Source organism: Hipposideros armiger, unplaced genomic scaffold (genome assembly GCF_001890085.2).
Source record: "Hipposideros armiger isolate ML-2016 unplaced genomic scaffold, ASM189008v1 scaffold_19, whole genome shotgun sequence".
NCBI classification, from domain to species: Eukaryota; Metazoa; Chordata; class Mammalia; order Chiroptera; family Hipposideridae; genus Hipposideros; species Hipposideros armiger.
Window position 1 is genome coordinate 3,943,232 of NW_017731369.1, and position 27,916 is coordinate 3,971,147.

At 44.3% G+C, this 27,916-nt stretch overlaps 1 protein-coding gene across 1 annotated transcript in view; it reads left to right on the top strand.

Annotated features, from left to right (window-relative positions):
- CDH13 (cadherin 13) overlaps nucleotides 1-27,916 on the top strand; it is a 1,116,573-nt gene that overhangs the window by 843,580 nt on the left and 245,077 nt on the right. Inside the window, exon 7 of the mRNA XM_019634915.1 lies at nucleotides 7,285-7,463. Within this exon, the coding sequence (XP_019490460.1) occupies nucleotides 7,285-7,463 (179 nt within the window). The remainder of the gene's footprint in view (nucleotides 1-7,284; nucleotides 7,464-27,916) is intronic.

The following is a 27,916-nucleotide window of genomic DNA, read 5'->3' on the forward strand; positions in this document are numbered from 1 at the left end:
TTTTAACAGCTCATACAAAAATCCAAATTCCCATCTTTTCTTGAAAAATCAAAGGTCTGGCTTCTCCAGACTTGCATTTCAGAAATGCAGCAGTTACCTTGAGCTCAAAGGTAACTGCCCGCTTCGGCAGGACATACCTCCCCCAGTGTGCCACCGTTCCCACCACTCCTAACTGCCTTAAAACCACTTTACTCACATAATTTACCTGTGTGGGCATTGGGTGGGCATTTGTGCTTCTAATTCCTGGCCCAACTCCCATGACCCCACTCTGGGAATGGGGCCAGAGAGTCACACCAATGAGCCCGAGCTACTGTCAAAAGAGAATCCAAAGGTCATTGACACCTTCATCAAAACTCATATTGTCAAGAAGCTTCTGGGTCTAGTGCAGTGAAAAATGGGAGAGAACCTTCGTGCAGGTGAATAACAATCCCTAATTGGGGAACAGAAGGAAATGCCCCCCAAGGAGCAGGGGTGAGAGCCAGACCTCTCGGGCTTTGTTTTAGGCCTAAGCCTGCTTTCCCCCCTTTCCCTCCCCTCAGAGTCAGAGTAGAAGCACCTCACTCTGCCCTCTGAGGACCCAGGCAGGGCTTGCTTCACAGTCTCCCTGCCCAGAGCGGAGAGCCGCCCTCCCCCCACCCCACCTGCCAGGAGAGTGTTTTGGAGATAAGCAGAAAAACTTAAAGTGAATTATGAATAGCGGCTTCCAATTGGACACTCCCTCAAATGAAGATAAAGCAGGGCTGAAATGCTAATGTAGGTCAATGGGAAAATAAGACGTTATTTACGATTCATTACATGGGTGACTTTTCAGGAACGCACACGCTGCAGAATGTGGGCTGCTGGTGGACCCCTATCAGATGGGTCTGGTTATCTTTTGTCAACTAATCATTTGACAGTTTTCCTATTAATTCCTGTGTACACAGAAACAGTGATAAGACCCGGGGAAGCTGATTCACTGCATGCGCGCACTCAACCGAAGTTTCTAGGCTTGCCTCAGGGAAGGAAGGAATTGTTTCCTTTGGAGATTGTAATGAATTCCTGCTCCTATAGATCCTGAGTGTGAGTCCTAGAAGCAGGATGCGTTCAACTGTAAGTGGTTGGGCTCCTCCAAGATGTTCCGCTCTTCATCATTGCCCACAGCCATGGGTCCCCCTAGCACTGAATTGCAGATTATGGGAGTCAATAAAAATAACAATAAAACTTACATCTCTTGAGTATTTACCATTGTCTAGGCATTGGACTTGATATTCATTAGTTTATACGTTCTCAATGGAGACAATATCGCCCTCAAGGGGGAGAAAACTGGCGCTTGGGGGGAACATTAAAAGGATTAGCTATTACAATGGTTTGTGGCCCTCCAAAGGGCCATAGCACATAAATATATAGCATATCTATGGGGAGGGGAGCCAGTGGCAAGTTGGAAACAATGTATAAAAAGAGTCTTCCTCTGCTGATGAAAAACTAAAGGTTGAAAAACACTGAATTAATTCATTCTGCCCACAACAGCCCATTAAGGGAGATTCTGTTTTGCAAATTAAAAAGTTGTGATCTAGCAAAGTAAAGGAATTTGCCCAAGGATGCCCAGCTGGCAAACGGTGAGGCCAGGATTTTAAATTAGCCCACATCCTTCAAGTTGCCGTGAACACTGTCCTGCCTTGAGTTCGCATTCCTAGATCTTGCTCTTTGTTATTAAGTTCTGCTAGGATAGAACTGGGTTGTGTTCACCCGCTCAGTCAGAGAGCAACTCCAGGCTGGTGTGACTGGTGGAGAGTTGAAGGAATGGCTATGGTCTGTGTCATGGGCCACTAAAGTTCCATTCGCCATAGTTATGTGTGCTTTGAAGGTCATGACCATGAGATATGTCTACATCTGAAAGCATAACTTACCTGCAGGGTGACAAACTCATCCTGGTTTGCCCAGGGCTGCCCTACAACCCCTTTAGTTTTGGGCAAACTGGATGGTTTGTCTTCCCACATCTAGAACTCTCAGGATGGGCGTTTGGAGTTAGGGTACCCTGAACCCTCTCAACCTGAAGGGTCCTCAAGGGAAATTTAGTTTCAAAATAGCATTAGTCCAACTAGACATACCCCAGGATGCTTCTGTGTCCCTCCCTCCTGGCTGAACAAGTTGAGGTGCCAATAATCTAAGGGCTTTCTTCTGACATGGGGAATAGATACACAAAGAGTAAGTTATGGAAGCAGTATTCACAGTCACATTCTTTTTAGTAAGCTTTGAGGCACATCTCTTCAATAAATCAGTCACAGAGATCAACATTTGGGTGGCTTTAAAGTGCACTACCTCCTCTCACGAATTTGATATTTTATGACCATGCGCCATTTTGTTTCCTCCAAGGAGCTCACCCAGTGACACCTCCCATCTCTGCTCATATTGGTTTTTGTACTACGCATCTCCCTGGAAAGATAACATTTGCCCCAACTGTGCTATCAGAATTCCAGTGCCAAATATAGACCTGAATATCCTTGTCTCGATATATTATTTGTTTATGGGAATATGATTTTTAAAAAAGAGTCTTGACAGTTTCAATCATGTGAAGAAAATGTTTAAGGATGAAACCAAAGAAATTTCAAGGACAGGATAATTTTGTCACCTGTGGCACTGAGCACGCCGTCTCCAAAGAGCCTCCCACTTGGGGCTGGCTGACCTTTCATGGAGGCTGAAAACAGCCCCTCACCTTCAGATCTGCCCTCTGCTTCTCGAAGGTGTGACTGAGCTTGCAGTCACAGGAAAGCGAAAGTTCCAACACCGCCTTTCAAGGTCATGACACTAGACACCACTTCCTTCAGTCAGAGAAATACAGCCAAGAGGAAGGGGCTAGCTGACCGAGACCAAACTATCGTAATTGTTTAGCAGCCTGTCAATTGGTGGCCATGACCTTTGACAAAAGAAAATGATGGCCGGACTTGAGACTTTTCACTAGCAGGCTGTCATTCTTTTGTTTTGCTTTGGAGGGGACACTGCTAATTCATCTGGCTCTGGGAGTGACACGGTGATGATTGTTTATTTTGACCCTCAGGAGAATATTATGACAGGGGAAGAAGATAAAAATGCACTGTGTGGGGGACCCACACCCACCTCTCTCATATACTCATCACTTCTCTGCCATCGGGAAGCACACATAGGCATGAAAAAGCACAGAAGGGAAGCTTCTGGGCTGAGGGAATCGATGAGCCCGTCTTCTTAGGGCGTGGGCTTGGCCACGGGGGAGGGACAGATGCCACCCGTAGGCAGTTGGATCAGCTGTCCTGATGCTGCCCTGCTGAACATCAGCCCTGGCCTTGGCATTGGTGTATGACTGCTGAGACCGGTTCCAACAAGGGCCTCCAAGGGGCACAGAAGCGCTTGGCAGAGGTAGTGAAGCATGCTGGGTTGTGAAACATGCCCAGACAGCATTGTCCCCTCTTCTCAGTAGACAAGTTACCCATGGCTTCTGGTCAGAGTGGAATAAGACAAAACTACAGCGAATTACAAGAATACAGCTCTCCTCAAACAATGTTGATAGGGGGCCCACTCTGTGTCAGATGCTGAGCTCACGAAGATGAACAAAGCACAGTCTGTACCCTCCAAGAGCTCAAATTTAGGACTACGTGGCCCATCACATAAATATGTTCTTTAAGTGAAGGGGTTCATCAACAGAGAAGTTTGGGAAATGCTGCAGATTCTACTCTGTCGTGGAGATTTTCCATATGTATTTTCTTATTAAGGGCACTAAGAAATCCTGCAGGAGGGAGACGGGCTTAGCTGTGGTTACTGCACATTTTCACATGTGTTTCTCTGCTGAGCCCATGGAATAAGAGAGCTCCTCAAATACAGGTTAGGATATACTGCTTCAGGGGGTTTATCCAGTCATGGGAGAACCTGGAAGTATGAAACTTAGGACCCAGCCTCCATGGGACGGGCTGACAAGAGCAGGATGTTGGACCCAACAGATGGACGGGGGCCCAGGACAGAGCCTTGATCATATAGGAAGACTGGAGTGCCTCATGGGGAAGCAGTGTACACTATAGTACGTGTATGAGTGTGTGTGTGTGTGTGTGTGTGTGTGTGTGTGTTAGTATAGTGTTGTGATCTCCATCATAGAAACCCAAATCTAGAAACCAAGATCACCCTGGGCAAGGTGGAAGGGAGAGGGTGAGGCAGGGCCACCTGCCATGCTGGGTTCCAGGTGCTACAGACAATTAAATTCTGAGTTCCTTTGTCTGAGGCCATCACCCGCACTGCAGATTTGATGATAAAAGGCGTCCTCCTCAGAACGTTAATGCACCAGGCACTGTACCAAGTTCTTTCATATATTATTTAATATATTAAATCTTTACAATGACTAAGAGAAAGGTGTTCATAATGTCCTCATGTGGTAAATGGGAAATTGAGGTTTGAGGAAGGTTGAAGAACATGCCCAAGTTCACATAATAAAGGCCGAAACCTAGACATGGTCCCTTAAAGTCATTTTCAATGCTACAGTCCTGTTTACATGACATAGGTATGATTCAGCCTCCATAGAGGTGGGTTAAGACAAAGGCAGGGCTTAAGACCATGTTCATTTGCTCTCTTAACAATTCCTTAAAATAAAAAACATGTCTGTGTACCCTTAGCGATATTCCAGGATAACCTTTTAATCTATCATGTTATCAAATCTATATAAAAAAAAGAATAAACCCCAGAAAAGTCATCATCAATGAATTTCCTGGTGAAAACTGAAAATTCATCAATTGCAGAGGTCTTTTTTTTCCTCCCTGTAATCATGTTCATGCACACCATGAGAGTCGAAAGCCATGATGACTTCATTTGCATACTTTTGCTTGTTCATCTCTGACTTTACTGAAAGGCCAATTAAATAGGACACAGAATCCATCAATCACGCATTCATTAGACACTAACGAAGTGGAAGACACTGGGTCATGGCATACTCAACCGGACACTGTTTGGTGTGGAATTGATGGGGTTGAGGCCTCCCTGCAGGCCTTTAGCCACACAGAACTCACTCAGCACATCCCTGGGTGACACTGTGTGCCTGAAAGCTGCTTCTGATTTCCGACAGAGATTCCCCAAGTAGGGCTGCTTTCCTAGACCAGGAAGGCAAGTGAGCGTCACTTTTCACCATAAGCTGATGGATTGGGAGTGACTGGCCTGGACCACTGGGATGAGGAAGAACCCTGATTCCATAGTGTGGCTTAATGGGAAAGAGTGCTAATGCCAAATGGTTTGCAGATATCTTCCAAAGGCAAGAGGCCTGCACATACCAAGAATTTTATTTTCTTGCACTGGACCCACAAGTTTGCCCTGCAAACAGCTTACAAAGAAACAGAGAAGGGCAAAGAAACAAGGTAGAATAGAAAATGCATCTTGACGCATTTGCCTTAATAGCAACACTGGTGAAATTAACTCAGACTGCTTAACAAATTGATCCAACCGTAGGGTGGTTCGATTTCCCCGTGTTTGTCTGATCAGTCAGACCTAATGGCTGATAATCTGATTCCGATCGTGGGGGGAAAAAATAAACTGGCCCTGATGGTTTGAGAAGCACTATTATGTAAGTGACAAGCACACCAGGAGGATGGCTGAGTTAGGCGAATGCTATGTTTTCTTTAAGCTTCAGTATTTTCTGTATATGAAAGTTCCTGCTGGGAGCTACAAGTCTACTGCATTTGTCTCTTGCCAGTCAGGTCACACGTCGTGGGTCCAGAAGAATTCAGAATCAGAAGGCGGGGCTCTGTATTCATAAAAGACGAAACCGCCATGAAAAATGATGGTTCGGCAGGTCAGCCTGAGCCAAACATGATGGCTCACAGTTGCTGAGACCAGCAGCCAAATGTGCCTGATTCCTAGCTCTAGACCATGCTGCTATCACTGCTTATAATTATGACCCTTATAAATTCAATTTTAATGGCAAAAGCAGTATATTCTCCTTGTAAAAATGACCGAAACATTACAGATAGAGCTAACATCTTCCTTCATCACTGTCCCTAATCCAATTCCCCGCTCCTTTCCCAGATTTAACCACCGTAACCTTTATTGACCTTCTTCTGTGCGCTACACACACAAACTGTCCCTGCAAAACAGATGCAAAGAGGGTTGTGGAATTTTCTGTATGTAGGCAGTTTCACAAAAGTAGTAGCATACCATGGACAACATTCTTCAACTATGATATTTTCCACTTAATTACCTTGGGGAGCCCTCCATGCTAGCACACATTAGATCTGCAATCTTTTATAAACTGTTGCAAAATATTTCTTAGTGTGGGGATACCGTCATTTTAGCAATTCCTCTGTGTTGGACACTTATGTTGTTTCCCAGTGTTTCACCACGATGGGTAATCAATCCTACCATGAACACCTTTTCAAAAACCCCTCTCGCCACTGTTTCTGGAGGGTAGATGCCAAGAGGGTGAAGGTACATTTTTTGTTTGTTTGTTTGTTTACTTCTCAGTTGTTCTTGAGAGTGCCTATACGGGTTCCCCTTCATATCAGCTTTGTGTGAGCAAGACCTGGTATTTCACACCCTTATCAGCCCTTGACACACCAAATAGTCCTGGTGACCCACCCACATCTTTGTGTTGTCTTTGTAGCTAACATGCCTCAAACAGTGGCTGCCACACAGAGGGCGCTCAAGGATGCTTGCTTATGTTCCTTTACCTGGAATACCTTTTCCCATTGCTCCCACCTCCTCTCCCTTTAGTGTCTGCACCAGGGACCTTTTCTGAACCCCAGGTTAGGTGAGGTGGTTCTCCTCTGTGTTCATAATGCCCCCTCTCACTGCACTTGATATACTTCATCATTTTTTTTCCTTTTTATGTTCTCTCTCTCTCTCCCTCTCCCTCTCTCCTACTAATCGCTGACCTGCTGGACACCACGGAATGTGCCTTTTTGCACCTCTATTTCCCCAACTCCCAGCCCAGGGCCCCACACGTTGTAGGCATTCAAGGAGACCTTTTAAAATGAAGGCCATTGTCACAGAGCCAGGTCCACAATGGAATGAAAGCCCATGAAAATGAACAGCATATTAGCAGAAGGAAAAATTAAGCTGTCAGCCTGCTGAATAGCAAAGGTTCCTTTATTTCAAGTCTTTTAACATGACAGAGCGGGGTGGGGGGAGGAGATGGGGGGAAGAAAAGCTAGAACATAAGAGAGCTGGAGAAACGCTTCCCATGTTTAATTTGGAAAATGATTGGCGTATCACTTCACTGCCATTGCCCAGTGGGGAACAGGGGCTCTGCCTGTCACTGTCCCCTGAGTGACCCTCTCCTGTCCTTCTGTCATGCCCCCTTAGGGACCACGGTGATGCGGATGACAGCCTTCGATGCGGATGACCCAGCCACAGACAATGCCCTCCTACGGTATAATATCCGTCAGCAGACGCCTGACAAGCCATCTCCCAACATGTTCTACATCGATCCTGAAAAAGGAGACATCGTCACCGTGGTGTCACCGGCACTGCTGGACCGGGAGGTGAGTTCAAGGCACACATCTTCTTCTTCATGAGCATCCAGTGTGACCGTCACAAGAGGGAAGGCGTGGGGCTTCATATGGTAAAGGTGGAAATGAGATATTTACACATGGCGGGGTGGGAAGACTCTCCAAAGGGAAATGGGGTGTTATGTGAACCAAACAAACAAAACACACACACACACACACACACACACACACACTATAAAAAGCCATATATACCGTTTAGAATTATTTGAATTAATTAAAGCTGCCTCTGTTTCCTCACTGGCCCTTTACTCTTGAGGCTCTAGTGATTGCGAACTCCTCTCCTTACCTTTCTGCCAGGAGAGAGAGGGAGGGATGAAGGAAGGAAGGGTGGGAAAGGAGGTGGCTTTGTCCAAGATCAATGATGCTCTCATCAGATTGTGTCGACTCCTTTTCTTTCTCAAACACTCTGCTGGATGCCCCACTATTTTCCCCTGGAGTCACACTCCTCCTCCCATCTCTGCTGTTCCCCCGTCACACTATCTCTGGGAAACCTCATCCATCTTCTAGGTCAGATGTCACAGACAGGTGGCACATGGACCTCAGTCAGTTCACGCTCTTGCTCTTTGGTTCTGCCCCGGGGTGTTTTAAAGTTTTCACATTAGATTCCATGCCCAGATATTTAGATTTTATATTCCTTTTTTTAAAAAGTCCAGCTTCCAGCCTTTCTGAAAATCAGAAATTCTGGAAATTTGGGGCCCAGTTTCCACATGTGGACAGTTGGTATCATCAGATGTAACAGTCAGGTGGAGCTAGTGGCACCTGTCCCATTTCGGTGGGACATGTGCTCCTGCCCCAAGTATGTCTCTTCCTGTATGCTCCCCTGGCCCTGCCCTTTCTCCCAAGTTCCAGGTCTACCCTGTAGCCCACTTCAGGCCACCTTCATTGGGACAACCTCTTGACCCTTCAGGCACAGCACACCAAAGCAACTTGGGGATTCCCATCCATCCTCCATCCATCCATCCCCGCCTCTGCCCACCCCACATCTGCTCCCATCCTGGAATTCCTTGCTCCCAACATGGTATCACCCTATAGGCAACCTTGTAGCAACCTTGACCGTTTACAAGTACTATCGGCCCTGCAGTCACCGCTGGGTTTCCCTAATGAGTTCTGTCCACATTCCCCTTGGTGTTTCTGATTAAACAAACTGGGTCAGAAATGCCGTCTCCTCTCCTTTCCACTTTCCATGGTATCGCTTCTCACAAGATTCTGGGCTCGAGCCACGCCCCCTAAGAAGCCATCCTCCTCCCCTGAGTCTTCCACAGTTTTGTTCTTCCTCTAATCTCCACTTGCACTTACCTATACCCATCATATGACCTTCGCCATATGCCTCTGTAAATTGTCATTTGTCTGTTTAAAGAATACCCCCTTCCTCTTTGTCTAGACCCATGTGGTCCAATGCAATAACCACTAGTCATATGTAGTCATTTAAATTTTAATTTACAGTAATTGAAACTAAAATGCAAAGATCAGGTTCTCAGTCAGACCAAACACATTTCAAGTGCTCAGTAACCTCCTGTGGCTACTGGCCACTGTATTGGCCAGAACAGATGTAGAACTGCCATCATCACAGAAAGTTCTGTTGGGCAACGCTGGCCTACACTGTAAATTACTTGAGAACAGAGATTGGGATCATATGCATGTATGTATCCCCACTGCTTAGCAGAGTTTGAGCACTCCTAAAATCCTAACCATGTGGTTTTTGGCATATAGACAAGAACAAGTTGGAAATGACACTAAAATTTTACACTTGAGAGGTGGGAAACAGTAGGTAGAAATGGGAAATCATCAAGAGAGAGGGCGAGAATGAAATTTGCATTTGAAACTGTGGTGTCACTTGGAAAATGTAATTGTTTCTAGTTAAAAATAGGAAAGCGGGGGGGAAAAATAAGAACGGAGAAAGCCCATTTCCTTCATTTTGTCTCCCATTCTCTTTCCCACGCCCCCTATTATATGACTGTCTGACTGCCATATTATCTTCTTGGGAGGCAAATAATGACTTTCCAACTCTCTCTTTATTCCACATCCAGTGTGGCATGTGCTTACACACACACACACACACACACACACACACACACACACACACACACACACACACACACACACACACACACACCCCAGCTTTGCTTATTCTCCCGAAGGTGCTTGAAAATTCTTATAAGGGAAAGATAAAATGCAGTGATTTCTCCATCTCAGCTTCTCTTTGTACTGATAGAACATGTTTTGCGTCTATTTATAAATCAAAGCGATAATATAATGGATGATTCCATGTTTTAAGGTTTATTTTGGCAACAGATGTGTTTCAAGCTCATTATCTTTTCATTTGGGTTTTGGTTAAGTTGCAATAAGTACATAATGATGGGGGTTGAATTAAGCATTTCCAGCCACATACACAAACAGCTCCAAAAAAAAAAAAAAAAGACAAACACAATTGAACCGCAATTGGAAAAATCAATGAAAATGAATGAAGAGTGTCTCTTTTCTGTGAGGGTTTCCAGAGTTCAGTGCTGATCCAGGCAACATCAGGGGGATCGGAAGGAAGGAAACATGCCTGGATCCAGGCAAGCCTTGCCTGTTACCTAGTTCTAGCTTCTTGTCAGCAAGTTTGCTGTAAGGATGAAGTGTGACTCCAAGTCATTCATCTCGAAAGGGGCAGAACTTACACATCAGACAGACTCCCAATCGGGGCTTCCTGCAGTTGGCGATGTTTTCATCTCACTGCTCCTTTCCTCCCTTTCATGTGCATGTGGACGTGTTCCCTCAGCAGGATCGGGGAATTATTTTTCATTATTTCTGGAGGCCTTCTGAGTCAGCATCCTGTCTTAGCCGTGGCTTTAGACATCTACTTCTGGACCACACCGATTTATGCACCACCTCTTCTCAGGAAAATATTCCACTGGAGGAGCCCTGCAAACTTTGTTTGATTCAAAGTGATGGGAAGTTTAGTCAACCTGTCTTTGTTCACAGCACCTCATGCTTGGGTGTTGTGTACCGTGAGTGTAAACAAATAGGTCAGGGACCCGTTTAGAGCTGGGGCCCCTGAGATTGTACAAATGGTTGGCATGCACTCAATTAATGCGACATAAATTTTTCATTTTGATTTTCCGTTTCGTACCATTCCTTTCATGAGTGCAGGCCCAAGGAGGGCCTTAGCAGGAGTGTGTCCCCAGGGGAGAGATGACAGACGGCAGGGAGGCGTCAGGCGCTGTTTTCTTTGAACTTGCTGGTGTACCTTCCCTGCCTTTCACATAGTTACTTTGTAATAAAGCTTATCAGTAAGGACAGCCAAGGATACAAGTAAATGATCTTTTTAAAATTTATTTTTCAGTTAGAGCTGACATACAAAATTATATTAGTTGCAGGTGTACAACATAGTGAGTGCACAATTATGAAGTGATCACCCTGACAAGTCTAGTACCCATCTGGCACCCTACGTAGTTATTACCATGTTATTGAATATATTCCATACGCTGTGCTGTACACCCCTCTGACTACTTTTATAAGTAGAAATTTGTACTTCTTAATCCCTTTCACCTTTTTCACCCTGCCCCCCAACACCCCTTCCCATCTGGCAACCACCGGTTTGTTCTCTGTATCCATGAACTTGTTTCTGTTTTGTTTGTTTGTTTATTTTGTTCTTTAGATTCCACATAGAAGTGAGATCATGTGGTATTTGTCTTCCTCTGCCTGACTTATCTCAGTATAACACCCTCTAGGACCATCCATGTTGTCTCAAATGGCAAGATTTCGTTCTTTTTATGGCTGAGTAATATTCCATGGTGTAGCTGTACCACTTCTTATTTATCCACTCGTCTAGCAGTGAACCCTTAGGTTGCTTCTGTATCTTGGCTATTGTAAATAGTGCTGCAATGAACATAGGGGTACATATATCTTTTCGAATTAGTGTTTTGGGTTTCTTTGGATAAATACCCAGAAGTGAAATTGCTGGATCATAGGTAGTTCTATGTTTCATTTTTCTGAGGAACGTCCACACTGTTTTCCATAGTGTCAGTATGTTACTATTTTCACTGTTGCCCTTTCTTCTTCCCAGCCTCGCTCCCCAGGATGTCCCAAGTGGGACCAAATGAGGCAGGTGCCCTCACCTGATCTGTGCCTCTCCAGACTCCAAGGAGGAAAGGGATGGTGTCTAGCTCGTTCTCTGACATAGTGTCAGTTTTTAGCCCATGAAAGATGCTCAAAAAATATTTTGTTGAGGAATGGGAAGAAGGATGTGAGGAAGAGAGAGAGAGGCGGGAATCGTGAAATGCATGGCCTCTCTGTGTGCACAGGCCACTGTCTGGCAGGGCAAGAAGGTCCAGTTCAGCCGGTGCGGCTTCTCTTTCCATTTCCTGGCGTGTTTGGGGTGGTGCAGCCTCTGGACCCACGCACAGAGCCAAGAGGGAGACGGCCCATCTCTCACCCACTCTGGGCAACGTGGAAATGCTAGAAGGCAGCTCACCCACTTTCTCTGCCTTCTGAGGACCCGTAACTGACCCCCTCCTCTTCCACTTAACCATAATCAGCAGCTGACTTGGCTGCCCATATAACAGGTTACACTGCCCAGCAGATGCCAACCAGTGGGTAGGTTGAGAAGAGAATTTGCCCTAAGATGTTGCTCCTCCGTGGAGCCATGACTTTGGGGAGAACACCAGGACTATGTGGAGAATGATATGGACAGTGGAAGTGACAGTGGGTCAGTTCAGCTTCCCACTGTGTTCAAGGCTAATCTATACTGCTGCTCCCCGCTAAACTGGCACCCTTGCAGACACCATGATTCAGGAGTCCTGTGGGGCAGCGCCATTGACAGAGCTGCTGCTTTGAACAGTGGGCCCCCTGGGGATGTGTAGCCTGGAAAAGAGGGTCTCAGAGGGAACAGGAGGGCAGTGTTTGTGCTTAAGGAGAGCTGGCCTTTGGGAAAAGCAAGTGGATTTGCTCTGACTGGTCCCCAAGTGGTGAGAGGTGGAATCAACTAGGATAGGGGTTCTCAAACATTGCTGAGGAGCTTTAGAAATCCCTGTGCTCCAGTGGAAGCCTGGGCCCATCAAATCAGAGTCTAGGGTGGTAGGACACAGACATCAGCAGTTTAAAAACAAAAACAGAGCAGGTGATTCAAATGGGCAGCAAGTTGGAGAACCCCACCTTTGGACACCACGTTTCAGAGTACTTAAGACTTAGCAGATGGGGTCTGGAGTCAGCATCCTGGCCCCATCGTTTATTTGGTTTTTGACCTAGGTGAGTATAGTTTCCTAGGACTGTTGTAACAAGGCGCCACCAACCAGGTGGCTGAAATCAAGGTGTCAGCAGGGCCAGGCTCCCTGTGAAGGCTCTAGGAAAGGGGCCTTCCTTGATTCTTCCAGCTTCTGGTGGCTGCCAGCCATCCTTGATGCTCCTTAGCTTATTGATGCATCACTCCAATCTCAGCTGCCATCTTCACATGGCCTTCTTCTAACTCGGTGGCTTCGCATTGCATTTCCTCTGTGCATGTGTCTTCTTATAAGACACCAATCATATTAGACTAGGGCCCATTCTAATGACCTCATCTTTATTTGATTATATCTGCAAAGACCCTATTTCTAAATGTCATATGTATAGGTACTGGGGGTTAGGACCTCATATCTTTTGGGGGAACACAATTCAACCCATAACAGTTATTTGACTTCTCTGTGCCTAAATTGTTCATTTATAAAATGGGAATAACCGCATCTACCTCAAATGGGTTGTTGGTGAGGATTAGACGTGTGAAAATATGTGAGGCACATTGTCTATTCTAAATAACATGAACTACCGTAATTATCTTTGTTGTAGTGGTAAATGGCAAGAGTGGGTAGTGAGTTCCCCATTGTGGGATGTATTCAAACATACACTGCCCTTGTAGGATGTCACGGAAGGCATTCAGTTAACCAGTAAAGGTTATGTCTATAATGTCTTTTCTCCAACCTTGAGACTACAGTTATTGAAAACACTTATTGAATACCTTCAATGTGCAATTTACTCTGCAGGATGCTGCCTGGGAGTGTCAGTTCCCCACTTGACCAGCTGTGTGACCCTGGGCAAGTCATTTAACCTCTATGAGCCCATTCCCTCATTAGTAATGACTACGATAATGACATCTGCACTACCAACTATATTACCTTTTCAAGATGTGTACAACCTCCTCTTGTGTAGCAGATAACATTATGCAAACACAGTCATTAATATTTGTCACACTTCCTATGGCTCATGATAACCCGGGCTCCAGTTTCCATCAACTACTGGTGAGAACTTGACACATTGTTGCTTCTGACACGTCACAGATACATGCAGACCATGTTCACTTTGTTCTGCGAGCCATACCTCTTCACGTTTGCTACTGCTGGGCTGGGTTTTTATTGCAATTCCTCTGGTTCACAACTGAATTGTGAGAGCAGCTGCAGTGACCATGCATTGCCCTCGTCTTATCATAAGCTCGGGGTTGATAGGTATCCAGTGTCATTTGGAAACATGGTGCATTTTCCCTTACAAGCTCTTCCATTTACTTTTTCTGAAGCTATACCTGGACATACACCTCCTGAAGAAAGATCTTGGATCTCTGTCCCATTTGTCCCATTGCCAAACTTAATGGCCGGTAAATTTTGGGCACCCATAAAGATTTGTTGGATAGATGGATGGATGGATGGATGGATGGATGATGAATGGATGGATGATGAATGGGTGAATGATGAATGGATGAATGAATGATGGATGGATGGATAGATGGATGGATAGATGGATGGGTGACCTATGTTCTTCCAGTTTGTATATTTATGAGTAAACAGCTAACAGATTATCTGAAAACTTACTGCAAGACCCATATCCTAGCATGGGTACATAAACAGAGGAAATGATTTTATTTTAGTTGAGAACTTAGTCTTGCCCTTGTGTAATCATCCAATAATCTAATTTATTCACCTTACACCTACCTTGTGTCCGGAACTGCGCTAAGCCCTAAAAAAAAAATGCCTAGAATAGGATAAGCATGAGGATCTGTGTCTATTCCTTAAATATTTGAAGAAACATCCAGAGAAAATAAGAGCCATAAATCCTACTAAACAAAATTGGGTTCATTTGGGGCACTGTTTTATTCTTTTCTATAACCATACCATCTCCTCATTCTGACAGCTCTGTCTGTTTTTAAACTATGTCTGACTGCACTACAAAATAAAATCAGATAAAGGTCCCTGACGTTTGATAGATTGTTTATTTAGTTGATCATCTTGGCTGCTAGACTGAAATTCGTCACTGCAATCTGCCGACTTTTTTAACACACCCACAATTTGCAACTCCTAAGTAACAAATGTTCAGTTTTTGGGGGTTTTCTTTTTCCTTTCTTTTTTTTTTTCAAATGGAAACAATTTCTAAAAGAGGTCCTTAAAATTTTATCTTAACACTTGTACTGTGAGAGTCTTTTTAAAGGAGTTTGAGCCAAGCACTTTTCTATCTTTGTTTGAATTCGCCTTTATTTTATTATGTATTATCTCCCAGATAATCTAAGGAAAGTGATAGCCTACCCATAAAAATGTACATGCCATAAAAGATATTAGGACTGTGAGTGTAATTTATTTTCTATTTTCAGCTGGTAAAGGATTTTCCAAAACTTTATAATGCCCACAATTTCTTGGCCAAATGTGAAAATAGAGAGAATTTTCTTCCTTCCATGGTTAAGTATCACATAAGGACTTATTTTTAGATCTATTTGCATTTATTTGCTATGGGAGATTCAGTAGTTCTTGAATATGTCAGGAAAAAATGCTGAAGAACATTAGGGGGGAACATCTCATGCAAAATAGTCAATGGAATTGGATGCGTGGCTGTGAGTTGACAGAGAACTATGTATTTGGTCAAGATGATCCAAGTTAAAATGTTATCACGTAGGCTGCATCTCCAGAAACATATTGAAGAAATCTATGAAAATGATGATAATCAAGTCAAGCTGTCTGACAATAAAATAATAGTAATAAGAGATAGTATTTTTCCCATGCCTTGAATGAAAGCTAGAAGTACTCGTCATACTTTAAGGAAAATAAATGCTTTCAGGCCGCTCTGATCTAATGCTAATACTTTTCTCATTATCATCATGTTTAAAACATTAGCAGTAATTACACCTGATTCAATCATGCTGTCAGGAATATCCTCTTTCTTTGTTTTGGTGGGTGGGACCCAAATTATTTAGATAGTAGCATCCTCACCATTTCTGCAAGCTATTTACTCATAAATATTTTTGTTGGGGAATAATTTCCTCCATTTTTTTAAATATCAGTGGCTGCTGAGAAAATAGAGGGGGAGAAAAGTAGATGTAAATAAATTCTTATCAGGTTTAAAATAACGCATTATCCTTGCAAATGAAACACAGATGGTGAACTACCCTATGCGAATCGCACTTGCTCCTTTGTGTCAGCAAATAAAATGGAATGGGACATTCCCAAGGTAGGATGCTAAGCCCTGGAGTCTGAAATTCAGCTGCAAGGATGCCAGCCTCCTGTCGCTGGCAATGGGGTGAGAGATGGGGAGAGCACAGCCTTCCCTTGTGGCCTCCTGCACGCCTCCATTCTGAATAAATTCCAGCAGGAGACCTTGGTGAGTCTTAGAACTCTATTAGCAACTCTAACCACCTCCCCTACACTTGCAAGGTTGACCTATCAGCCTGTGAAACCTAGAGCTGTGTCTAGTCACCTAGTATGAACTCAATTGAGCTGAAACCTGGCCTGAGAGTCATAGGCCAAGGGCATGGGTACTGGCTTTAGAGTCTAAGGATTCAGAGCGATCTCCACCTCTTAGCAACTGTGAGAACTTGGGTAGGTCACTTTACCTCGCTAAGCCTCAGTTCCTTCATCTGCTGCAGTGAGTATCATCATAGTCCTGGTCTCATAGGCTTATTGGGAAGATTACATAAGATTTGTCAGGCACTCGCACCCAGTAAATATTAGTTGATCTTAGTTACTGTCATGAGACAGTGAGATTGAAGAAGAAGCATGAAGGCGAGATTTCTTTCTCCTGCTAGAAGGACACTGATGCTCTGTCCCACACAGCAGAGAATCTGGCAGGCTCTTAAAGTTCAGTGAAACACCGAGGTCATCTAGCTGCCAAAATGCAGAGACACATGTGTCTCAAGCACCTCCTGATGTCTGCTGCATGCGTGGGCCAGTGCTGGATGTCAGGGATGCAAAGAGGGAGCTGTGTGGTCAGGAGGTGAAGCAGACCTGTTAACAGCAAACACACACAAATGTGTGCTGTTTAAACAAAGCCTTGAGGGGTGAATGGAAACCTACAATGAAGAAGTTGAGGGAAGGGCATTGTAGGGAGAGGAACAGCATGAGTGAGGGCACGGCATGTTCATATGTTCCTGGAAGAGAGACCGGGGAATTGAGGGTGTGGTGCAGAGAGATACCAGAAACAGGCAGGAAGCTGACACAAGATTGCAAAGGGCTTCAAATGTCATCCTAACGATTATGGGTGTATCTTATGGTAAATGTAATACCACCAACCATAGTTAAACATTGAGCACAGCTCTGTTAAATACAGCATTCTCAGAGCTGTGACTTGGGAGAGAAAGCTGGTGTAAGTTAAAGGAACGAAGATCAATAGTAAAGCAGAGGCATTTGGGAGGCAGACGAGAATGCATGGTGAATGATGAGATGTTGATTCAAAGAGGTTTTTAGCCTTATCAAGTGGAGCGATGAGGAGGTACCACTTGAATCTAAATTCCCCAGGTTGTTAACTAGATTGATAGACACCAGCTTCTTTTGTAGCTTGTGGTCTTGTGCATCTTAAAGTATGAGACAATCAGTAGTTACTTGGCACATGTTGAATCAAAAGACACAACTTTGTCATTAAGCGAGATTTATCTCTTTGGATTTGACGAACATTTGATTGTCGAAGCTTTTTCTTTTTCTTTTTTCTGTCTCTTTATTGTTTTTAATATGGTAAAAACAACTTTAAATGCATGGTGATGATGAATTTAGAGCCCTTCTGTTTTTCTGTCATTTTTATAGTTCTCTATCTTGTTTTATGTGAAGCACCCTAAAAAATTAAAAATGTATTCTTTTTTGTAAAAACATTTGTTTTAGAGAGCAGTTTATTTCCCTTTATCAGCCAAGAACGATGATCAGCATGTTAAGGCATGGTTTCCTTCATTTACAGATTTTCCAGTTACTTAAATAACATTGTTCTAAATCCCATTCCTGTTCATAGTCTTGGTTGGAGAGATACCCTCCAATTTAGGAAGGATGTCAAGTTCAGTCTGGCTTTGAACTGATGGAGAAAATAGGGGAAATCCTTGCTCCTACCATCTTGAGAACAACCATAATTTAAGGAAAGAAAAGTCGGTTGAGAGTCTTTAGAAAGTAGCTATTTTACACTTACCTTTAATACGCTTGGCTTCTAGCCAGGACCTGGGGTTATTACAGCAGCTGTGGGATGCTTCCGTTGCAAAGCATTTGAAGGAGAGATAACCAGAAACTAGAACACTGAGATGAAGGCAAGCTAGCAATAGACCGTTTCTAGACAGGATGACATCTTAAAATGCCTGGGATCCACGTTTCTTTCTGTTTTAAGGGGATATTTCATTTGCTATGCTTTTCCATAGGCTAAAAGTTCATTGATAATATTACTTGGCATTCTAAAGGCATGACCAACTTTCTTGGATATAGGACACTATGATGTCACATTCAACAGTGACAGAGTTTCAAATTACAGGATCATCTATTAGAGGTAGGCAAGGTTTTTCATTAAGGGCCAGTGAGTAAATATTTTAGGTTTTGTGGGCCAAGAGGCAAAATTGAGAATATTATGTAGGTACTTATATAACCATTAAAAAGGTTAAAAGGCATGTTTAGGTAATGAGCCATCAAAAAAACAGACAGTGGGGCTATATTTGGCTCACAGGCCTTCATTGGACAGCTCTGATCTATTAAGTTGTTGATCAGAATGGTTGAATAGTAGCAGTTTTGTCTATTAATTGTTGCATATATTCATGTGTCTATGTCTGAGGTCCACTTTCAAAATATTGACTCACACTTACTAATTATCATCTTGAAGCAGGATTATTATAGGAACAGGAATTAGGTCATTGAATGATGAGTCTGATTTCTTTTTTTTTTTTTTTTGCATAACAGTATTTCCCCATATTAAGAAACAGATAATTTCACACACTTTTTAATTAATTCTGAACTCAAATTTTGGTTACAATAATTAAAACAACTACTTCAACCCCAAAATACTAAAACAGAAAATGCTGTCCAGACATAGATTAGATACTGGATGAACCCGTTTGGAATGACTATTTTTGTTACATCAGAGCCCTGAGAGCAGGAAGAAGAGGGTTCGGGAGGACCCCGAGGTAGGGAAGGAAGACTTCCCAGCGGAGGGAGCACTTCCTTGGACTGGGTCTGGAGCCTAGAGGGAATTGTCCCCACCAGCATGGCTAGAACAAGGAGAATCTGAGGAGAGGGGCTCTGATTCTGCCTCTCCAGGCCCTAAAGGAACATCTGAGGGAAAACTGAATTGTTTTCTAGAGTTATCAGAAGACAGAAAGGAACATCCTGGACCAGGCTCAGGACACTTCAGGAAGGTTCCTCAGACCTCTCAACGCCCTTTCCTGTCATCTCTGAACTTGAGGTTAGCGCCAGGAAATGACATTTTTGAGCACGTGCTATGTGTCACCACCATGTGTCGAGCATGGTTATGCATAGCAACCATAAACATGAGTACTTTATGTTTAATTGAATCTCAGTAGCTAATGAGGTGGGTAAAGTACTCCTAGTCAGAGACTCCCAATGTCACTGAGATGGGAGCCTATCTATCAGCCTGTCTCCAAAGCCCATGAGTTTCCCCCCACCATATGAATCAACGTTATTGATTATTTATTTGACTGGTGCCCTCACAGAGGAAATAGATTTTGAACTCTCTTTTCAACACAGGAAAGAGAGACATGGGGAAGTTTTGAGGTAACTTTTGTTCTGATTAGGCCGTGGGCTTTCAATGCCAGCCAGGTGGCCTCCGTCCAGGCTGTCAAGCCGAGGTGGCTCCTGTAACTTAGTGCAAAGAGATGATGCACAAAAGCCTCTCTCCTGCCCTGGTTTGGAACTACAGATCAGTCATTTGTTGGCTGTGTTGGCAATAAGAATCAAATGGCTTTGTTAAACGCCCCTAATATTCTTTGACTCAGCAATTCCACATAATCAAGTATGTATACAAGTATCCACCAATGGGTGTTTTTGTTAGATCTTTATGTAAAGAACCAACCAGTGGGGATCTGTTTGATAACTGTGCTTTATTCCTATGTTGGGATTCCATTCAATCACGTAAAATCATGTGGCAAAAGAATATATGATGATATGGAAAGATATTAGCAAGCGGCTTGAAAAACACCACATAAGCTATGGCTTTTGCTTATTTGTTTATACACACACACACACACACACACACACACACACATTGTCTTATTCTGTTTGGGCTGCTCTTACAAAATACCATGGATTGGTATTAAACAACACAAATGTATTTCTCACAGTTCTGGAGGCAGGAAGTCCAAGATCAAGGTGAGGGCCAACTCAGTTCTAGGTGAGAGCCCCAAATGGCTGTCTTGTCGCTGTGTCTAGCAATGGCAAGGAAAGAAAACCGTGGCCTCTCTTCCTTTTCTTATACGGACAGTAATGCCATCATGAGGGCGCCGCCATCATGGGGGCGCCACCCTCATGTCCTCATCTAGGTCTAATCAGCTCCCAAAGGCCCCCCTTCTCCATACCCTCCCATTGGGGGTTAGGGCTTCAACATATGCATTTCAGGGGGACAGAAACAGTTAGTCTATAACATATGGCCCAAGATGTGAAAGGATTTCTGTGAATGTGTTAAGAGGGGTCGTTTTAGGACTACAAGTGACCGTTTTCTTAAAGTTCCATGTCTACAACCATAGTCTTCAGATACAATTTGCTTGAGTTTGAACCTCAGTCTACCTCTTACCCGCTCTATGCTATTGAGAATGTTAGTAGCATGAACAACAGATGGTCATAATTATGATTTCCGTGTCATTAAATATTCTTCTCCCACATCACTACTAATGCTCCAGAGAGCACCATTGTATGGAAATAGCATAATATCGAGAATAATGTTATGGTTGGAGCTGTGCCTCAGTTTCTTCACCTGTGAAGTGGGAATCTAAATAGTGCCCCCCCCCTCCAAAGGCTGTTGTGAGGATTAAATGCATTAGTACAAGCACATGCTTAGACCAGTAACTGGTATGGGTTAGCTGTTATCTAGTTGTCTGTATTTTCTAGTTTGGGTGCAGTGACCATGTACTGTTGGGGTGATAAAAATACAATTCAGTTCATCATTATAAAAAGCAGTTGTATCTGGGTCCTGAGAGCAGAGGATTTCAGGTTAGGACACCACACCCTGATGGATGGAGGGGCAGCAGGACTGTCACTTCCGAGTTGAGAGATTGATTTCTACATGAGCCAGTTTATTCGTTGACAAAGCAGTGGGAGTCGTTCTAGGCATCATGGCCTCCGCCAATATGGCTAAGATCACAGGCAATGCCTTTCAAATGTCAGGAAAAAGAAGTTTTTAAGGGCGCACTAAGGTAAATCTTGTCAAAACGTCCTCACCTGAATGGATACGCATTCTCTTTTCTTTAAGTCACGTGGCCACAGCTCTGGCTCTTCTCACAATGAACACACACTGACCAGCGACTTGTACTAATTCCAATAAGCCGCTTAATAGACATATTATGGTGTGTGTTCCTGCGTTTTGAAGACAGCCATGGGAAACGAAATTTTGTTTTTGACCTTTGCAAAGAACAGCTGTAGAACTGACTGTTGAAATTCAATGAGCAGCATCTCTCATTATGGACCTCAAAAGTAGGAACCCAAATTAAATTCCTTTCGATATTTTCTCCCCTGTGCCTTATGAACTGTTTTTGCAGACTTATTTTTCTCCATGGAAGACTCCTTGGGTCTTTATGCTAGTTTTCTGTCTCCTGGGGCTCTAGATTTCTGGAATGGGGAAGAATTGAGAGACCTCTCCATTCTCACCTCTTCCTGGTGTTAGATTACCTCATCGGTGCGAGGGAGTGTGCGCCGTATTCCCATTGGACAGCCACAGTGTGGGCAATGACCGCATCCATTGTTTCAGCCAGGTGTTAAGTTAGGGCCGTAACAACTCACAAGATCACCATCCCCGTTTTTACCACAGGGCTTACCGAGTTCCTGAGGGCTGACATGATCTGCCTGATTCACACACTGGAGAGCCGACGAACTGGACCTGACCCCAAAGCTTCTGCTATGTCTGCTCCCCTGAGAGAAAAGCATGGGCCATAATGAAGGGAAAATCTTGACTTCTGAAAGACAACCTTATAGTTTATAAGCTTGGATCAGGGGTTTCTTTGTTCTTTGCTCTGAGCGTTTTCACAGATGTGGGGAGCTTGACTCGATTTTTCTCAGCTCTCCCCTTAGAAAGGCTGTGTGGTGTAATGGCGCAGAGCATGTGCCTGGGGATTCTAGAGCCCTGAGGAGGAATCCGGGCTCTGCATCCTGTTTGCTGTGTGACCTTGGGCAAGTCACTTCACCTCTCTGAGCTTTAGTTTCTTCACCTATAACATAGAGCTCATAACATGACCTGTGGGGTAGACAGAATAAGGGCCCCCCAGAAGGTCCTCATCCTAATCCCCAGAGCCTGTGAATATGCTACCTTACAGGGCAAAAGGAACTTTGTAGATGTGATTAAGTCAAGGATATTAAGTTCCATGGATTATTCTAGATTCTTCCTTTGTGCCTTACATAATCACAAGGGTCCTTATAAAGGGGAGGCAGAAAGATCAGAGTCATAGAGACAGAGATTTAAAGATGCTACACTGCTGGCTGTGAAGAGGGAGGAAGAGGCCACAATCCAAGAGATGTAGACAGCTTCTAGAACATGGAAAAGGCGAGGAAACAAATCCTCCCCTAGAACCTCCAGAAGGAACGCAGCCCTGCCAACACCTGGTTACCCACTGAGACCCACTTTCAACTTATGACCTCCACAACTATAAGATAATAAGCCCATGTTGTTTTCAGGTCACTAAGTTGTATAGTTTGTTACAGCAGCCACAGGAAACTGATACAACCTGTTTTGCATGATTTGGAGAATTGAAGGTTACGATGTGTGAACTGCATCAACTTTGACACATAGAAAGCTCTCAGCTAATAGTCGTCATTGTTAACCAATAGTAAAATAACAACAAGACTTGAGGATGACACAGAGCGTTCTAACCAGGGGCGGAGTCCACTTGACCAGATCTTTAGAAGACATACCTGTTGATACCCCAGGGCCTCTCTGGATGGTTGAGTGGCTGCCATCCAACCCACCCAGTCCATGGAGTCAGTGCAAGGAAATACCAGTGTTACCTTCAGGAGGTGGCATCTGTCTGCTCTCATTAAGGGCACAGCGGAGCCTGCTGGTTCTGCTTTAGTTCCATAAACCCAGCCTTACAGAGTCTATACAGGAGTGTGGTTCTTTGCATCCCATGGACACCTGCACATAGTCAGTGCTTGATATATGTTCACGAGAGTGGTCACATCCTCATTAGTTAAGCAAAGGGTATAAGGTGAGGCCGTGCTTCACTCAAGTAAATGCTGTTGTGTTGAGGTGCCAGGAGTTCATGAACAGCGTCCTTCCCTCCCCTTCCAAATTAGAACCCCCTGGGGAATAAGACATGGGATAGCTGGAGACCAAACCATAGACTTGGTTACCAATGGAGCTGATTGATGAGGACAGCCATGGGTCTGTGGCCAAATAAACTTGCTAATACTTTATGCTCGAATGAGACACTTGGCCCCACCCAGTTATGGGTGGAGTGGAACAAGCACAGACCACATCAGGAAGGGCGCCTGAACATGGAGGAGAAAAACACTTCCTGTGTGTTTTCACTAGCCATTAAGCACAGTTTTGTATTTTCCTCCTTTGGGAGTGTAGGCAGATTTCTTGTTAGAAAAAGGTCAACACCATCAGAAAGCACTCAAAGGCGCCACATGTCCCTACTGGGGGAGCGGGGGCGGGAGGGGGACAGTCAAGGCTTTGTTAGCAATTTCTTTGGTTGTGGGGGTAGAAAATGAGCCAGATGTTTATGACCTGGACTTGATGTCCTCTGCTCTGGCAAGATGGGACCCTGCCTCCTGGAGCTGTGTCCATTCTGACTAAGGCACTGGCTGTCTGATCCAGCTGCTGGGTGGGAGATAACAGCTTCATCCTCGCCACCAGACGCCCAGACAGAGCTCGGGCCCTGACAGCAGCTGGTGTTAGAACAGATAACGAGAGTACCTGGTCTCCCAGGATGACAAACATTTGGGCTTCAAAGAATGTTTTTTTAAAAATAACATTTATTTATAGCGGTATTTTTAAAAAATAGGGACTATATTCACACAAGCACGAAATTAGTGTCCTGCCAGATAAGTCCCATGGTATCACGTGTCATTTTTAAAAATGAAAAATCAGCCTCAAATCAAGCACACACACACACACACACACACACACACAAATCCTGCTTTAAAATCTCCCTTGTCTGTAAAAGAAGAAAAAAAAATTCCTGTAACTTTCCCTAGGGCCAGGATCCTAATCTGAGATCTATGGACAGAACCAAGAAGGGAGGGGAGGGTGTGTGAACATGGACAAGAAAAACATTTCCTGTTTATTTTCATTAACCATTAAGTATTTTCTTCCTTTGCGGGGGTAGGCAAACCAGGGCAGGGCAGTGTTTGCCATTCCTGTGACTGTGAACAGCCAAAGTGCCCAGATATTTTCATCTCACATCACAGTGGATACAGATATATCAAACAATTACCCCCACCATCTACGACTTTGGAATTAATCTAATGATTAGAGTTAACATGAGATTTTATTATTGATGAGTTGACAAAGAAGCACGTGTACCACCACATTCGTTTTTCTACTATTTTGATGACTTTATTTTGATGTAAGTATCTTCCTTTGTCGTCCTATGTATTTAGTATTTTCTGTGTCTGAAGCATAGTCTGAGAAGGGGTCCACATGCTTCATCAGACCACTCAAGGTGTTCACGGCCCAAAAAAGCTCAAGACCCCAGCTTCGATGAATTGGGTAGAAGCTTCGTCTCCCTTGCTTAGCATTCCCCGTTCCCTGTGGGAGAGCCCGCGTATGTTGGGTTCATCCTCCTGCTCTCCCTCTCACTAGACAGAGACATTCTTTTTTATTAGTTTCCAGTGCACAAAACAACATAATAGTTAGACATTTACACCCCTCACAAAGTGATAACCTCCCCCCCCCATCTTCTACCCCTCTGACATCGTATATAGCTGTTACAATATCATTGACTCTATTCCCTATGCCGTACTTTACATCCTGTGACGTGTGTGTGTGTGTGTGTGTGTGTGTATAATTATAGTTGACATTCAGTATTACTCTACTTCAGCTTCAGGTGTACAGCACATTGGTCAGGCAGCTACACGGTCTATGAAGTGATCCCCCTGATAAGTCCAGTGCCCATCTGGCACCCTGCCTAGTCTTTACAGCATCATTGATTATATTCCCCATACTGTATTTCATATCCCCGTGATTATATTGTGACTTGATGGCCACCCTATGCCTTTGCCTTACCTCTGTCTACCTATCACAGCCCTATCACATGGGTCTTCAGGAAGCTTCAGTATATGACTTTCCAATGACTCTCATAATTGTTAGAAAAGGCAATGAGAAAACTCATCAGATCATGAATTGTAAACTTTGGGTTCATGTTGCTCCCAAATGAATCCACTGATTTAGTCCAACAATTGGTTCTAGAGAAGAAATAGCAACTTGGATATTAGATTAGAGTCATACATTGTTCAGTTGTAGCTCTAGTAGCCAAGGGCAGAGGCAGCCACAGCCTACACACTCAACAATGAAAGAGCTTGACATTCATACGCCTACCCTGAAGGCTGTCTGTGGCTGCCTGGAGTGCTGTGTTGGGAAGAATTCTGAGTTGCAGTTGGTTTCTTCAGCAGTTGATTAGTGATGTCTTCTGTGGTAGTGGAAGGTGGGAGTGGGGGCACTGTTGCCATGTTATTGGTCATCCATGATCTCAACGGAGAGATCAGGAAAACATGGGGTTATTGATACTTGGATTGAGTTGTCAGTGTTTATGGAGCTCATCTCCTCTCTGGCACCAGGTGCTGGGATGGCAGAAATAAATGTCATGGTTCTAGCCTTTGAGATGTTCAGCTGAACTAGTGAGTCTCAAATACAAAAAGAGTTATAATACAGTACCTACATGCTTAGTGCCACAAGACAAGGCCGTGCCAGGAGCAACGAAGAAGGAATTCTGTGACCGCTGGAAGAAGATGAGAGCTATCCATGTGAGCCATTGAAATCTGCCCCCTCTCCTCGATATTCTAAATTTTGATCATCCAAACAGCATCTCCCAGACAGCTACCATCTACAATCAGAAGCAACACAATAATCCTTCCTCTGAGCATGGGTGCCAAGAGAACCATAACAGCAGCGTCTTCAATAAAATAATAGTATCGAGAAAAATGCCTTCCGCCCAGTGGTTCTACTTGGATATTTGCCCTACTTGGTTCCAATTGACAAGTCAAGAGAAGACATGTAGCCACCCGTTCATGCTCACGGACCTCCCATTTATCTCTCTTAGGAGTTTGTCTATGCAGGAGGGGAGCCGGGATGTGGAGAAATGGTGAAGGGAAGGGAAAGAAGAAAGGAGAGGATGGGCGTAATCACCCAACGGTGGCACCACCTCTGTCTTTGCCTCTCACTCTCATGCAAAAAGGAGGAAACAGGATTCTACTAGCCCCCAAACTCTGAATTTGGACTTGAACTTAGGTGTCCCTGTCTCGAATTAAGTTTAAACAGACCTGGCCCCTAGATCCCAGACTTCCCCTTCCAGGGCACCTGGAAGAACCGAGAATTCCTTTCCCACTTGTCACCATCGTCACCTCTAGCAGGTGTGAGCTTACAACCGAGGACAGTTTGACCCAGCCCCACCTTGGTGGCCGCCACCCAGCTATGTCTTTTAGGAAAGCTTCTCTCCTGACTTTGAAAGGCCAGAGGAGATTGATGCAAAGTCCTCACCCAGGGCCCTCACAGACAGCCCAATGATTCATTTATAGGGACTGACCAACGTGCGAGCACCAAAGGGAACGTGTCTGGTAAAATCCTGCCATTTTACCTAACAATCCTAACAATTCCTGCTAGGCTGATACATTTTAGGTAAACACTCATCCCTGATTAATGAGATCAGGGAGACAGAAGGGAAGATCAAGAACTGCAGCCCTGATGTGATTATTTAAAGGTTGCCTCTTTCGCCAGACATTGTAAATGCATTATCGTTCAACAGCCCATGACATAGTGCTGCTAGTCCTGCATTACCCGTCAGGAACCTAAATGTCAGAGCGACTGGGGTGGAAGTGCATTCACACCCGGGTCAGTGTGAGCTTAAAGAGGGTGTCGTGATTTGCTGTTTCACTCAGCAAACGGGATTTTGAAATCATTCCAGACCAAGACAGGCCATCAGACCATGCAGGAATAGAAAGTCAAAAGGGACGGAAGAGGTCACTGTCTTCTGAGGCCTTAACCTCTTAGTTTGGGGTCTGGAGCAGGGCTGGTCAGAGGGGAGAGTGTGGAAAAGCTAGTCTGGATTCTCTCAACGATGTGGAACAACTAGATCTCTCTGGGAGGCCAGTTCATGGGGAAGAACTCATTGCTGAGAATCCAGTTCTGCTATGGTCACCTGTGGCCCCTTAATCCAAATGCCAACAGATGAGATGGAGGCAAGACCAGTGAGTGCAATGGCTTCCTTTGTCTAACCTCCTTGGTCTACACGACAATCTGACTTAAGCTTTCTGATTTCAACTTCTGCCACTGTTTCCCTAACTCACCCCACATTCCACTGACACCAATACTTTCCCTTTCTCTCAAAGATAATGCATATTATGGTAGCCAGCCTCCAATGATCCCACCTCCTGGTATCCAAGCTCTTATGTAGTCCCCTCCCAAATTCAACAGGGATGACCTGGGTAACCGATAGGATCTAGCAGAAATGACATTGGGTGACTCCCATGCCTAGGTTATTCTTGTTCTTTTTTGCTATTGGGAAAGCCAGCTCACATGTTATGAGGACTCTCAAGTAGCCCTGTGGAGAGAGACACATGGCAAACAACTGAGGCCACCTACCAACAGCCAGCACCGACTCACCAGCAGTGTGACTGCGCCTTCTCGGAAGTAGATCCACTAGCCCCAGTCAAACTTTTAGATAACTATAGCCTCACCAACAGTGTGATGGCTAGCTCATGAGATATGTGGAACCCAAATCACCCAGCTTAGCAGCTTCTAAATTCCTGAATGACAGAAATTGTGTGAGATAATGTTTATCATTGCTTTAAAGCACTAAGTTTGGGTTCATTTGTTATGCA